The sequence below is a fragment of the Gavialis gangeticus genome, unplaced genomic scaffold, assembly GCF_001723915.1.
Source record: "Gavialis gangeticus isolate Ggan-Ray unplaced genomic scaffold, GavGan_comp1, whole genome shotgun sequence".
NCBI lineage: Eukaryota > Metazoa > Chordata > Crocodylia > Gavialidae > Gavialis > Gavialis gangeticus.
In genome coordinates, this window is record NW_017729022.1 from 165,029,289 (window position 1) to 165,044,578 (window position 15,290).

The 15,290-nt window shown below is 40.1% G+C and overlaps 1 protein-coding gene across 1 annotated transcript in view; it reads right to left on the reverse strand.

Moving 5' to 3' along the window:
- The window catches only part of USH2A (usherin), a 756,200-nt gene that overhangs the window by 128,508 nt on the left and 612,402 nt on the right, over nt 1-15,290 (reverse strand). The window contains exons 58-59 of the mRNA XM_019516454.1: nt 4,551-4,709; nt 3,226-3,388 (exon numbers count right to left, since the gene is read on the reverse strand). Coding sequence (XP_019371999.1) covers nt 3,226-3,388; nt 4,551-4,709 — 322 coding nt within the window. The remainder of the gene's footprint in view (nt 1-3,225; nt 3,389-4,550; nt 4,710-15,290) is intronic.

A 15,290-nucleotide genomic window follows, 5' to 3' on the forward strand; every position in this document is an offset into this window, starting at 1 on the left:
ATGGATTCAGACCACGTCATGACAAATGTAAAACCTGCCAACATATATCCACCCCACCACAATTACTGCATCCCACACCAGAACCATCAGCATTCCTGGATCTTACAGATGCATGTCCAGAAATGTAATATCTCTCATCCAATGCACCAAATGCCCTAATGGAAAATATGTAGTAGAGACCAAACAACAACTGGGCACCAGAATGAATGTATACCGGAAATCTATTAAAGACAAGAATACCCAATTACTGGTGGGGGCACATTTCTCACAAGAAAAGCACACTCTCTCCAATCTCTCAGCTCTAATCCTCAAAGAGAACTTACAAAGCACAGACATACCTATGAACTTCACTTTATCAACCTCCTGGATACAAAAAATCATGGACTAAATATAGACATTGGATTTATGACACATTATCACCTGCCTAACATCTGCCTCCCTAGGTACCTCTCTACTATTTACCAACTAAATTCATTTCCTTTCTTCTCTCCTCCCCCCACTCCCCCTGCCTGTCTCTCACCCACTGACTCCTCAATTTACATCTTCACTAACTGGATTTCTTCCATGCATACTAGCCTCTGGCTTCTTTACTATTCATTACATCCAGGAAGAGCACACACCAACTGGAGATGCTTCCTCAGCCTGACAAAGGGTATTTAAACCCAAAAGCTTGCTAAGAAGAATGTTTCCAACTATTTGAATTGGTTTAATAAAAGATATCAGATTTACCCAAAGAACCTTGTCTACCAAAGCACATAAATAGTTAGAATTTATTTTATTATCATGATAGAGGCATGATAATAATTAAAGCTTCCAAATTGCTTTAACATCATAAATATATCAGTAAAATATGCCCAACTGGTCTCTGTCTCTCTATATATATATATATATATATATAGTGGTGTTTTATTTTAATCATGGAAGAACATGGATTTTGGGGTATTTTAAAGAGTGAATTTGGGATTTTTTTATCAGAGAATTTGCAATTTTTAAATAGGGAACACCAGGATTCCTGCTAGCGAGGCAAGTGGCAGGACCCAGGCAGAGGACCCTGCCCAGGTCTGACACTGGGGACCCAGCTGGAGGGCAAACAAGGTGGCTGACCTTCTGGCCATTTGGGACCAAGAGGACATGCTTTGACAGTTCACAATGAGCACACCTTCTAGGTGATAACTGCCCAGGTGGCAGGGTTGGGGCACACATGGCAGCAGGGCTACATGAAGGCCAACTATGCAGCCACAGCCCACTGGCAGCTGGCCCAGAGGTGCAGATGGTTTTGGTACAGTGCCCATGCCACAGCCCAGGTGGCCGTGTGGTCCCCATCAAGGTCTGGCAGACATGCAGACATAGGACTGCAGGTCCAAGAGGATGGATGTTGTTGCAGGTGGCAGTAGATCATGGCCAGGCAGCTGCCTCCACTGCCAGACTGCTGCAGTGAGTAGAAGGTGCAGGGGCCACTCTTGGTCAGGAATGCTGCAGCAGTCTAGCTCGCAAAGGGGGCTAGTGTCCCCATATGTCAACTGGCCAGGCTTCAGAAGCTCCTGAGAACAAGTAGCCCTGATCTGCTCTTCAGGACAGTTTTTTATACTGCTGGGGCCAGAACAGGTGCTGGCCCCAGCCTCTAGCTCCCCCTGGCTGTAGATCCAGGAAGAACTGAGCACGGTCAGTTTGACACAGGTGGCACAATTTGCCCCACACCAAAGTACATGTTCAGGCACATGTGCTGAGATACAAATCTCTGGCAGAAATTTGAGTTAGTGCTATTTGAGCTGCTGCAAGTCCAAATGCCTGCATGTGTGGATATGCCCTGTGTGTCCCTAGCTACATATTTCCTATTTTTGACTTCTTTCAACCTAGTAAGCTAACCATGCCATGGCTGGATTAAATGAATACTACCACCTTCCCAAAGTAAAAAAAGCATCTCTTTTTCACATGATATCATTTGTCTAATAAAGTTTAGAAGGTATTTTGCACCGAGTTTACAAGCATATTTCTCCATTCAGTCCTTCTACCTCACTTTCTCCCATTATACATAGAAAAAAATGAAATCTCCAATTTCAAGTTTGTTTTATTTATTAGCATTAAAAGTATTGTTCCCTCTTTCCTTCAGCCTTCTAGTTTTAATCCTTTTCCTGTCCAATTTTCTCATACCCCCACCCCCAGATACAAGCTTGCCCTATACTTCTGCTGAAATACCATGTCAGTATTGCATTCATATTTGTAATATACTATGCTTGTGTGTGTGCATGTGGATACAGTATCCTTGTTAACTACATTGTTCCATCATTTTTTATTGCATGAGGTTTTAGGTTTTTTTTCTTTTTGTCTATTTCAAGTGATTCTTTTCACTGTCCATGTATCTGTCTAGCACTTACGACTGTCCAACCTATTCTTCTGGATACTCCTCCTTGCCTTCTGCTGACACCTATAAAGTTTATATTCAGATTATTCCTCATTGGTTGCCACTTTTAAAAGTCAACAGGAGTTAGGTGTCTAACTTCTACTTATACATTTGAAACCATTTATCAATCATGGACTCCGGTTTTCCATAGTCATTTAACTCATTTCCAGATTCCTCAGACAGGTCTGGCAAAGGATCTTGAATGTATTGCTTAGAGAACATACCAGTTAGAACAATTTCCAGTTTTTAATGAATATCATATTCACCTGAATCCAAGATCAGGTTTTTATCTTCAGTCTACATGGCAGGGTGAGGAAGTGGGAAGCCCCCTCTTAGATTCAAGTACTACCTGGGGCAGGAGGCTACTGAAGCCCTAGCTGCGGGCCTGGGGACAAGGCCAAAGGTGAGCTACTGTCTGCCGGCTTATGCATCCGTGGAGGGAGTGTGTGGTAAGGGGAATGCAAGGGGGTAGGGGCATGTGGGGGAGACTATGTGGTGGAGGGGGACATGCTGGAGAAACCTGCACAGTATGGTTTTGAGTGCATGGGAGACCCGGTAAATACAGTACACTATCTGAAAAATGTTGCCTTTTTCTGCCTTTATAAAATGCATAAATTCCTGTATGTCATCTATAATCACTCAAAGAGGTTGAAGATTAACAACATTGGTGCAACTTGTCCACCCATAAACAAATGTCCTCCTAATTTAACTTTCAAAAGGATGGACTCTTACTATATACTATACATTCAAGACACTGTTCATCCACCAGTATGATGCGGGCTACATAAACAAATGCTTTTTCAAGAGATTCATAAAACGTCTACCTGTGTATAAAGTAGTTGGTTATGATTCCATTTGGTTTCTTAGGTGGTGCCCATTTCACTTCTATAACTGCAGACCCTTTTGCCTTCACTATAGGCGGGCTCAGTTCCTCAGGAAGTGCTTCAGCTGTTCTTGCATGTGTCCTAGTGCCTACTCCACAGGCACCTGAAGAGAAAATTAAAGGTCAGAGTTTTCCACGACAATACAATTGACATTTTAACCACCTAATATAAGAAATAAAATCATTTATGAATCTGAATAGGTCAGTGTTATTTTCTCTGGACAAAAGCAGAGGCTTCAATTAGAAATGGTAGCCATAAGTTAAAACAAAACATAACATTATTTTTTCAATGTATAAAAATGAAGAAATTAAATATTAATTTTCCATTTAAAAATATTTAGGAAGTCTTTTAAACACTGCCTGTGTCCTATCACCTGCCTATCTTCCTATTAACCTGCCTAGATACAGCTCTCTGATCTCTCCTTTTATTTTTGTGGGAATGTAACAAAACTACACACTGTAGGAAAACAAAGGACAGTAAAAATAAAGGAGGAAGTCTGAAATTATGAAGACATGAGGTAAGACTTACAGAAGTTACACTTTTGGCCTGATTTTGCTTCCACCAAAGTCAAAGGTAAAACTATCTTTAAGAAGCATAAATTTTGTATAAGCTGAGTTTCAGGACCCAATGTTTCAGAAGTTAGCAATTTCATAGAATAAACAATGAAAAGCAAATTTCCATGTAGAAAATAATCTCATACCTAAAAGGAGCATTTTGCTTCATAACTAAGCTCTCAGTGTACATAACTAAGTAATCACTTCAGTGGAGATATTGCTGATTTATGCCTGTGAAAGAAAACCAGACCCAGGTCCCATGTGCTACATCAGAAGATATACTCAGGTCAGATTGAGTATTCCCAATGCTTTTAAACACTTCATTCAATATATTCTAATTTTTTGAACATTTATCTTTATCTTTCTAGGCCCACTGTTGGTGCAATAGACACCACTAAGGCAAAGATTTTGTTCTAGGCAGAGCAGGTTTTTGTTTTTTTAAAGAACAGGATATTTAAACCCTCTTTACAAAGCATTTTAAAAAAGGGGTATGTTCCCCAAATACAGATATTTTAATCTCTGTTTAAAATATTCATGACATAATATAGAAAAATATATAATGCTGCACTTACTGCTAGGGTTTACGTTTATTGGGTAAACATCTTGCTTCAATTTAGAAAGAAGATGTTATTTACTTTGCTGACCTGAACCTATTTGGCAAATCTGTACTCTTTAATGATCACACTAGTGAATCATTTGAAGCCATCTTACCATTCTGGCAACATTGTATCCTTATCTCGTACTGGGTGTATGGATCCAGGTCATCCATAAGGACAAACTGAGGCTGACCTACTGGTCTTACCAACTGGGAAGGACTGCCAGCATTTAGTAAGACATTATACTCCACAGGTATACTGATGTTGAAAATCCCTATTATGGAATAAGAATACACAGCAATTATCTTAAAATACTAATAGTGCAGTAATAGTGTAATAGTGTAGGCTGGCTTCTAAGAGGTACTTTAATATTTGCAACTCTGAGCTCAAGCCCCACTCGGGATTTTGTCCAATTTCTGTTTAAGGCCAGGTAAAGTCATTACTCTTTTACTTGTATAAGTGATTGGAAACTGGTTTAAAGCCATAACAGAACAGAAGTTCAGCACACATAGATCAAAAATGGCAGAACCCGATCTAAGATGGACACCCTGCATGCCCCTCCCCTCCCCAATCCCAGCAAAAGGCGAATGTGTGTTCAGTTCACTACTACTTTATTCTAACCACATACCGAAAACCTTGCAACTTAGATTGATTTCACCTCTGGCTTTTTAAATGTCTGTACCTAGCCTTAGAAATAAATATAATGCAAAACACATATTGAAAAAAAATCTGTCAACAGTTAAAAACATGAAAGGGTGTGTAGCAGTATCTTTTGTTAGACCAACTAAATACTCTCACTAATAAAGGATATCACCTCTGACCCAAGAGCTGTGTTTATCTCCATTTCTTGGACCACCATGGCTAATAACATATACTCCTGGAAGGGTGTGTAACACTTCTGAAGACAAATCTGAAAAACTGATACATGTCCATGAACTGATTTCATGAAAATTACTTTTATATAAGCCTATTGATAGTAACATCAAGTGGGATGCTTTCAATCTCTCATGTTCATGCTGCCCCACTTTGCATGTATACAGAAACATTCACTAGAATGGAGTAGAGGCCAAAACCCAGATATGCCATCTCCCAGCTGAGTGTTCTGCTCACCAGGTTACAGTCACTGTCTCTAGCTCCATGAAGATTTAATCTTTTATGAAAAGTGGAGCAGCATTAACTGGACAGATTTAGAGTATGTGACCCCAGAGTAGCCCTTGAGGGCACATCCCCATATGTATTTCACCGGGGACAAATAGGAGCGGCACATAGCTAGTGCTTTATTTTTGACACAGGGATATCCCAGTGTCAAAAAACCTACTGTGCTGCAAATTAGCAGCACAGTAAATGCATGCACGTGCAGCATGTGTGGTTTGCAGTGCCGTACATGGGTTTGCTGTGCCACAAACCACATGTGCATGATAATGGGAACATGCCCTAACAGTCATTCTAGTCCAACAGCATTCTCCTGGGAAGTGAATGATGTGGGTTCAAAGCACTTCACATATGGGAGGGCATTGAGTTAACCAAATCCTAAGTTAGTATTTTAGCCACTGGACTACTCGGGAGAAGAAAGACAGTCTTCAAGCACTTTTGCAAATCAGTCCTTGGTTATACTTTTTTAAAGAACTCCTGAAATCAAAACTTGTCACCTCAGGTTACGTTGAACAGTTTAATACAAATGGAATTTCTTTTTGATTTTCCAGTTTAGGTGATGAACAGAGATATCAATTATCCTCACAGCTCTGATTCAGCCAGTTCCCAGTCTTCTGAGGCTAACTCACAGAGCCACTTAGCTCTTCTCTTCTTTCCTGTTCCCTCCCCCAGAGGAGGTCCATATGCCCTTCTCACTAGTAGAAGAGGGGAAGACATTCTGCAGCCCATTATTTTTTAGTTGTCCTTTAGCCAGCTCTGGCCCTCCAATCCACTATGCCAGAAGGGGAAGGGGTGGGGCTTGGCAGCTGCCATCTTGCAATCTGTCCTTTACAGCATTTTTAGAGGAGAGAAGAGTTTGGGCTTACATAAGCCAAAACATGATAACAAATGTTTTCTAGTGTAAATCAACAGGTATAGAGCACTTCCTTTCTTCATTCCGATACATTCTACCCAGCTCTACAAAGACCACAGTGTCTATAAAACAACAGCAATAGATTTCAGAATACTGTGTGTGTGTTTTTCAATTCTGCAAAACATTCCTACTGAGGAGCGATTTAAGAAAATAAAAAAACTAAACATATATTTACAAGGTGTTTAAAGTGAAGTGAAATCATTTTAAAATACGGCTGAAAAAAAAAAAAAGCAAACCACATTTCCAAAAACAAGGGAAACTACTTCTGCTGTTTTTGGTACTGAATTTGTCTCCACCTCTGTCTGCAAAAGGCACCAAATACTAGATGCCTGACACTGGATGCATCTACAAGAGACACTAAAAGTGCAGTAGACTAATTCTACTGTGCATTAGTGCACCATGGCAAAAGTCATGCTAATGCACTAATATGCAGTAGAACTAGTCTACTGTGCATTAGTGTCACATAAAAGACATGTGCTGGTGCTACTGCACAGTAGTTCAAATGACAGCCCATTAAGTTAGTACCTGTTATTACAGGTACTAAACTTATTGCGCTGTAATCATGGTGCATTAATGTACACACAGATATGCTCACTGTTAGGATTCCTTTAGTATCTTACTAGCAACAACTTAAATATTCCTCACACATAACAAGGCCATTGTTCCTATGCAACCATAATTAACGATTTTCAGTGGCTCCATTATTCTTTAGCTAATGGCAGAGCAATTTAATTCAATCTTTAGAGAGAAACTTTTTTTTAATTAAGTAAACAGAGGAAGCTTTTGCAATCTCCAACTATTTCAAAGTGGAAGAAAGAAAGACAAGACAAATTCACAAGTGAAGTTATTCAAAATAAGATAATTGTAATCATGGTCCTTAATATTGGGATTGATATTTCTGAGAAAACTTCAGGATAGTTGTATCTGTTTGTGGTATATAAAATAGGCCTATTGTTAATCAAAAAGACAGTTCTCTGCAATTTGGTGATGACATGGAAAGTTCATAAAGTGTTCAGTGAACTGTATATTGCAGCTTGTACATTCTAGAAGGTAACTATCAATAGTTCAAAATATAATATTGCATCTTGATCTGAGGCTCGGCAACTATCATGGACAAAGCAGCGCTGGTACTGCTGTTCTGAGAGGTTTAGTGTCAAGTATGACAGAGACAGCAACAGGAAGAAACATAAGCTCCATATCCTCATTGCCCATATGCCAAATGCTTTGAGTTCAGCATGCAGGAATAACAGAGGAAAGAGTAATAAGAGACACTTTGGATGTTGCCTACAGATCACCAAATTAACTTTAAAAATTCAGACAAAATTTTGAATTTCAGGAGATAAAATAAGAAGTATTAAGAACATTTCAGGTATCCACACCTGTCTAAGATGAACTGAGTGCAGAAGAACCAAAAGAACTAAAAGAAGGTCTTGAGGTAAGATTTTGAATTGAGGGTAGAACAGCTCAAATACTATTTCAGTCAGTTGAAAAATCCTCAACATTGGATGGATGTTTCAGAAATAATAGGACAATCTTTTGTAAAAATTCTACTTAATTCACTACAGTTCTTTAGAACAGCTGAAGCTACAAGTTAGCTTGGGACCAAATCCACCAGAAATATCTAAATGTGGTAATACTCACAATACCTGAGCTTCCAAGGATGAAGATAATACAATCTAAGGCCAACTGAACGCAGGCTTTCCAAACTTAGCAAAGGAATTTTACAAGCATATCTACTTCAAAATAAGTGTTTTTATTGGGTCCAGTAATAAAACAAGATTTGAATATAAAGGCTACAAAATTATTTTTAAAAAACTTAAAAGTTCTCACAACAGCTTTAATTATAACAGAAATACAAGGCCAAGACATGTTTCAGGACTTTGGTTCTGATTTTAACCATGTTTGATTGATTGATTACTCAGCTTCATTTATTGCAAGCCAACTATCAGCTTAAAAAAGATTGTCTGCTCAGAAATATATCAGTTTGTTCAGACAAAGTAAATGTCAGCTGTTTTCTGAAGTGGTGAAGCTGAAAATTAGTTTGCTGGTACCAGTAATGTAAGTGAGCGCAATTTCAGTGCTCTGGGACAGTCTACAATGAGACAATCACAGCTCCAGTCATATATGACTTTATATGTATATGTAAAGGAGAACATTTATGCTTTTCAGGTCATAGATATTACAGAATTCATTTTAGAGAACTAGGATCATTATATGAACTTTTTCATATTTGTAAGTTGTTCTTTTACACTTGTTTAAAAGCATAATGCTGTAATGCCTAGTTTTGTATCATGACTAAACTCTGTCCATTTTTAATAAAATGAGAACCTCATATATTTATTATAAGGGTGTTTTTGAAACTAAAAAGCAAAATGACTGCCCATGCTGTGTGTCTGTGACAAAATGGGAAGCTGTGCAGCAGTGGGGAACATGGATGATGGCATTGTCATATACACCCATCAATTTGCATGGAGCACATGAAATGCTAATAAACATGTAAACAACATGGTCATGCCGCTATTAGCATGCACCAAAGAAGAACAGTGTTCTATCATTCGTTTTTTGTAGGCCAAAGGTGTGCTGCCTAGTGAAATTCACCATATAGTGGTGGCACAATATAGTTGTAACTTTATGGCTCAACAGAAGGTCTATGAGTGGGTGGAGAAGTACAAAATCTCAGCCACATGTCCATAGTGGATGAATCCTAGGCAGGACATCATAACACAGCCATGATGCACCTCAACTTGGGGAAGGCCTATGACCGAGTGTCCCATCAGTTCCTGTTCAAGACACTGAAGAAGACGGGTGCCCCCGCAAATTTTGTCATCTGAATAAAGATACTGTACACCAATGTGAGCAACAGGGAGCTGGTAAATGGGTTCCTGACAGTGCTGAATATGATAGAGTTGGGCATCTGGCAAGGCTGTCAACTCTCCCCTTTGCATGATTGTGATGGTTAAAGGTGATGGTGATGGGCATGTGGATGCGTGGGTGCACAGGAGCACAGATGTGCACTGTAGTTATTGTAATGGGAATGATAATAGTGTAACTGTAAAGGTGTGATTTGGACTGTTGAGTGAACCATATCAGTCACAAGAAAGATTGGAAGAGATGAGTGTGTGTATATCCTGTATATTACCTCACATACCTGTTCACACGCATGATGTAGTCAAACTTTGCACAATGGAGTCAAACTTTGCAATGTTGTCCTGCATTATGGCTATTTTGTGTGTGTGTGTGTATGTGTGTGTGTGTGTGTGTGTGTTTTATTTGTTTATTTTTGTAATTTTGTCTGGCATTATGGCTTTTTTTTTGCAAAAACAGAAATATTAAATAAAAAATATCAACAGCCACAATACAAGACAACACTGCAAAGTTTGACTCATGCCTGTAAACAGGTATGTGACTATTCCTGAACCAGTGGCAGAAGCAGGTGTAAGCACTGGCAGTATACATGTTATTTTGCATGTAAGCACTTGTAGTATCCACACTGTTTTGTTGGCAATGGATCAGAGTTCACATTGCGCCAACCATCAGTACCTGGTCCACACCAAACTAACGATTCTCCTAGCAAACTGAATTCTGTGACCTTTTTGAGGAATCCTAGTGTCATTGCAACTGAACACCCAGATGTTTTGCAGTCCTATGGCTTTCATACCCTTGGGTCTCCACTCTGAATCTTACAACTTAATGTTGAGGGTGTGTCAGCTGCTAAGCGAAGCCTAATTAGTGTGCTTGCTCTCCAACATGCTGTCAATACTGCATGCCTACAAGAAATGCTCATCCGACCTGCTGAAGCAGGATGCTACAAAGATGGAAGATTTGACCTGCTGTCTTAGACTCCACATCTGAAGCATGGCCAAGCCATATACGTACAGTCTGACATCATGGATATATTCCAGATGATGTCCACCGACCTCTGTAATGCTACCCAGGTTGGTGGTTTTCGGGATGTAAATGTTTACAGGCCTCCCAACATCAACAGGAACCAACAAGTCCTACCAACTCTGCCTCATCCAGTCATCTATGTTGAAGACTTCAACAGCCATGACATGGATTGGGGCTATACAGATGCAGATGTCAATGGTGAACAACTTGTAAACTGGGCCTCACAAAATGATCTTGTTCTTATTCATGACCCCAAGCAGCATGGCACGTTCCATTCTTCTAAATAGAACAACTACTAGTCTCCTGACTTGTGCTGAATTAGTTTAATACATGGTCACCCACAGCCAGTATCTTGCCAGGTTTTAGACTGCTTCCTGCACAGTCAGTACAGGACATCACTGGTCCACATCAGACTGCAGCTCTCAATCATCAAAAGCTCTAAGAAGAAACAGTGGAACTTCCACAAGGCCAATAGGCAGAAGAATAGCAAGCCACTGGAATGAAGCACTGTGACAATACCAACCTGGAATATCCTACTTCATCCTCTTGGAGTGGCGCATCAGCTACCAACACCAAATCACCCTCCCATGGTGTTCAACAAGTAACCAGCCAGCTACTTTGTGTAGCAAGAGCACCATTGGAAAGGGGAGTGCAAAGCTGCTTCCAAAAAGAATAGAGAACTTTTTGCTGCTTGCACTGAACCAGAACCTGTCCAGAACCTTTCACAGTTCCTGAACTTAACAAGGTTTTGGACAACATCAAGTCTGGCACTGCCCCAGGCAATGACAACATCTCCCCCAAGTTCCTGAACCACCTTGGCCCACATGCTCATTTTTGTTTGGTTCAATTCTTTACAAGGGTCACATGTGAGGGAACGCTGCCAAAGGTCTGGTGCATGTCAAAAGTTATCATCTTCCCAAAACTGGTAAAAGACACAAAACCAGGTGTCAAGCTATTGCCTGCTATCACTGCTGGCTGTCTGTTTTAAAGTCCTAGAGTGCCTGATTCTACAGCACATACTTCCAGAGGTAGAGAACATCCTGAATATAAATCAAGCAGGTTTCTGACAAGGTTGAGATATGTGCAATCAAGTACTTGGGCTAACATTAATTGAAAATGGTTTTCAAAGAAGCCTCAAGACAGGCACTGTTTTCCTTGACCTCACATCAGCATACGATACTATTTGGCACACCGGTCTGCTTGTAAAGATAACAAGAGTCCTACCTGCATGGGTGACTGTCATTGCCAAACTGCTCCTCTGCAACAGATGGTTCAGGGCACACATAGGTAAGAGGACAAGTCTATGGAGAAGACAGACCAGTGGACTGCTTCAGGGATCTGTGCTTGCTCTGACCTTGTACAACCTCTACACCAATGACCTGCCACAAACCCAGTCACAGAAATTCATCTGACAATATCTACTGTGCATTCCAGGCCTGGACTTTCTCTGAGCACATTCTACACAGTGACATTGCAAAGCTGGATCACTACTGCAAGACATGCTACCTCCAGGCAAGTGTCAGTAAGACAATTTCCAGAGTTTTCCACATACACAGTGCCAATGCTGCCTGGGAGCTGAACATCCACCTGAATGGCCACAAGCTGACACACAAAGCACAACCTGTCTACCTGGGCATGACACTAGATCGGACACTGAGCTATCACGGACATTTGAAAAAGACAACAATGAAAGTTAAGACATTCAACAACCTCTTTAATAAGTTGGCTGGGTCATCATGGGGTGTAAAAGCCTGAATCTAAGGATGTCAGCCCTTGCTATCTCATACTCTGCAGCAGAGTACTGTGCACCAGTTTAGAATCAGTCATCACACACCAAACTCATTGATGTGCAGCTACACTCAACAATGTACATCATATTGGGAACTCTTCAACTGAACCCTCTACCATGGCTCCTAGTCATGAGCAACATTGATCCCCCTCATATTCAATGTCAAGTTGCAACTAGCAAGCTCCTGGAGAAAATTTATGTCGATCCAAGTCTGCCATTGTATGGTGATCTTTTAAATCTACCATCACGACACCCACTGTGGTCCAAACTGCCACACCAGGACCACATGGTGGAGACCCACTGATGTGATGAATGGAGGTCAATATCATCACCAAACAAGTTCCTTATTACAGATCCTACAGTCTGTGCACCTGACTTCAACCTGCCATGCCATCAGTCTTGCTGAATAGGTTCCAGATAGGGAGAAGTCTGTGCACAGCCAACCTCTATTATTGGGGTCTGTGTGACAACCCAGCCCGTAGCTGTGGCAAAACATACACAGTGTAGCATATTGTCGATGACTGCCTGCTAAGTTCAGCAGTGGACTACAGAAACTGTACATGGCCACTGAGGACGCTATTGCACAGGTCAACAATTATGCACATGCTGACTGACTGCATGATCATCTGAATTACTGGAAAGTGTGTACCCACTGGGTGTCAGAGCAACAGATGGATTTGCATAAATTACATGTGGAAAGGTATACCCAGTTTCTGCAGTGTGTATGGGTGAAGGTGAGGGGTTCCTCTCATGCATCATCACTGGTGAAGAGACCTAGGTCCATTATGATCCTGAGAGCAAAAGGCAGCTCAGTAGAGAAACACATTGTCACCACCACCCAAAAAATGTCACTCTCAACTACTTGTAAGGTCTTGCTCATCCTATTTTGGGACTGCATGGGACCACACTTCATCTGCTTCATGGAATGTGGGGTCATGACCAACAACAGCACCTACTTTCATGTTTTCCCAAATCACCTGAAGCTGAGCTTCAAACCAAATGGTATGGAAGGTCAAGGAAGGTGTTCTCCTGTAGCACAACAATGCAAGGCTGCACAGTGCATGGGCAACTATTGAAAATGTGCATGGACAGGACTGTGAAATCTTACCAGATCCACCCTACAATCCTGATCATGCACCAAGTAATTATCACCCGTTTGGACCATTGAAGGGGACTCTTATGGCTGCAGCTTCACCAGTGATGCAGGAATGCAACTTGCACTGAAGGAGTAGCTGCCACAGCAGTCAAAAAGATTCTTTTAAGACAGTGCCAAGAAACTTGTGACTCACTGAAATACCTATGTGCAAAGTAGGGTGACTATGTAGAGAAGTGATGTGGTCCAGTAACAGATCACAAAATGGTTTTATTTTGAAATGGCTGTTAGTTTCCAAAACATCCTCATGTTTATTAATGTAATCCCTTCCAGTCCCCCAGCTACCTATGCTGACCCATAAAGGAGGCTTGACTTACTTGTGAAAGAAAAACATAGAAACTACTGTATGGTTTCATAGACAACTGATGCAGACCTACAAAATGTAAGTTTTTTAGATCAATGTCTTTTCCAATTTAGCCCATGTAAATATTTAAGTTTCCTAATAAATGAAGTAGTTGGACTGCAAAGAAAACAGTATTAAGCTAAAAACGCTAACACTGGAGCCTGGAAAAAACAATACTACTTGGTTATATGTATATTTATATATTGTACATATTTTGTAGTATAGAAACATAAAAATGTTAAGCTTGAAGGACCTCAAAAAGTCATCTAGTCCAGTCCTATGTACTGAGTGTGAATGGTCCTACCAATAAACTCACTTGGTAGAATATTCTCAGAATGTGAACACAATATTGCAAATACATCACAGCAGATGAACTGAAAAATTCAAATAACTATTCAATAGAAATGACTCCTACTATTCACCCATGCTTACATCAATAGATCACTTTTCCTTCTGAAAAAGAGAAAAAATGTAGGGTCTTAAAGTAGGGAAACAGAACAAAAATATCCTTATAGGTTAAAGCATACCCTACAGCATCTGCAGCAAGTCCAAAACTACATACCCTAGGTACTCTGATGACTGAATGAAATGGAATGGGCATATTTGTTAAAATCAGCTGGGAAACCACTTGCTTAGTTCCAGAGTTCATAAATTTATGTCAGAATAAAAGGAACAGTAAAAGCACAACTGAACCAATTTACCCTAAGTGCAAATGGCAGTTTTGTTATTTGGTGTCAAAGTTACCATGAGCACAATGACAACCTGCCATAACACATTTTCATGTTCACTAAAGAACAAGGATTTAGTCAGTTAATATTCCCAGCAATACTCCTTTTCATAATTTACAACAACTAGATGCTGATAGGTTATTTAACATTTATGAAGTTAAGATGTAATCAGAAAAACCCTGATTATTTTTACAAATAAAAAAGTTAAATTATTCCACTTTTTTCCCTCCACGATTTCATTTCACAGCAGGTGCACACTTTACAAGAGGACAAGTCTATCAAACAAAATCTTGTTTTTGTGGGTATATTTGTATAATGTTTAATGGACAATTCTGTGCAAAAAACTCTGTAAATTAGGCCTGACAGCATTGTTTACTTCAAAACCAGGGTAGCTCATAAAGTAGAACTTGCAGCACAACATGTTTAAAAAGGAAAAAAATAAATCTGTAATCTGTTTTAAAGGCTTGTGTTCAAAGAACTGTCTGAAGTCAGATGTTGAAAACTAATACTTACTATAATATCAAATTATTCAATAATTAACACCAAATTAAAGTGTTTTAGCTGTAGTCTAATAAGTCTTCAAACATGAATTCCATCTCTTTTATTTACATCCAAATAAGAGATTAATCCATCACATAACTGTTATAAATAACTAGGAACTAGGGCTGCATGAAGCTTCAGGTGGTGATTCAATTCAGAGGAGATTCGGCCCAATTTGGTGGTTGAATCTCCAAATCTGAACCGAATCAGGGGACCAAGTCAAAGGTCCAAATCAATTCAAAGCACTCTGAATCTTTGGGAAAGACTGGGAGAGCTTTGATGATTTGGGCAGTCCCCAGTGGCTGCAGCAGGGAGCTGCAGCTGACTCCAAGCTGGTAAGTACTGGGGG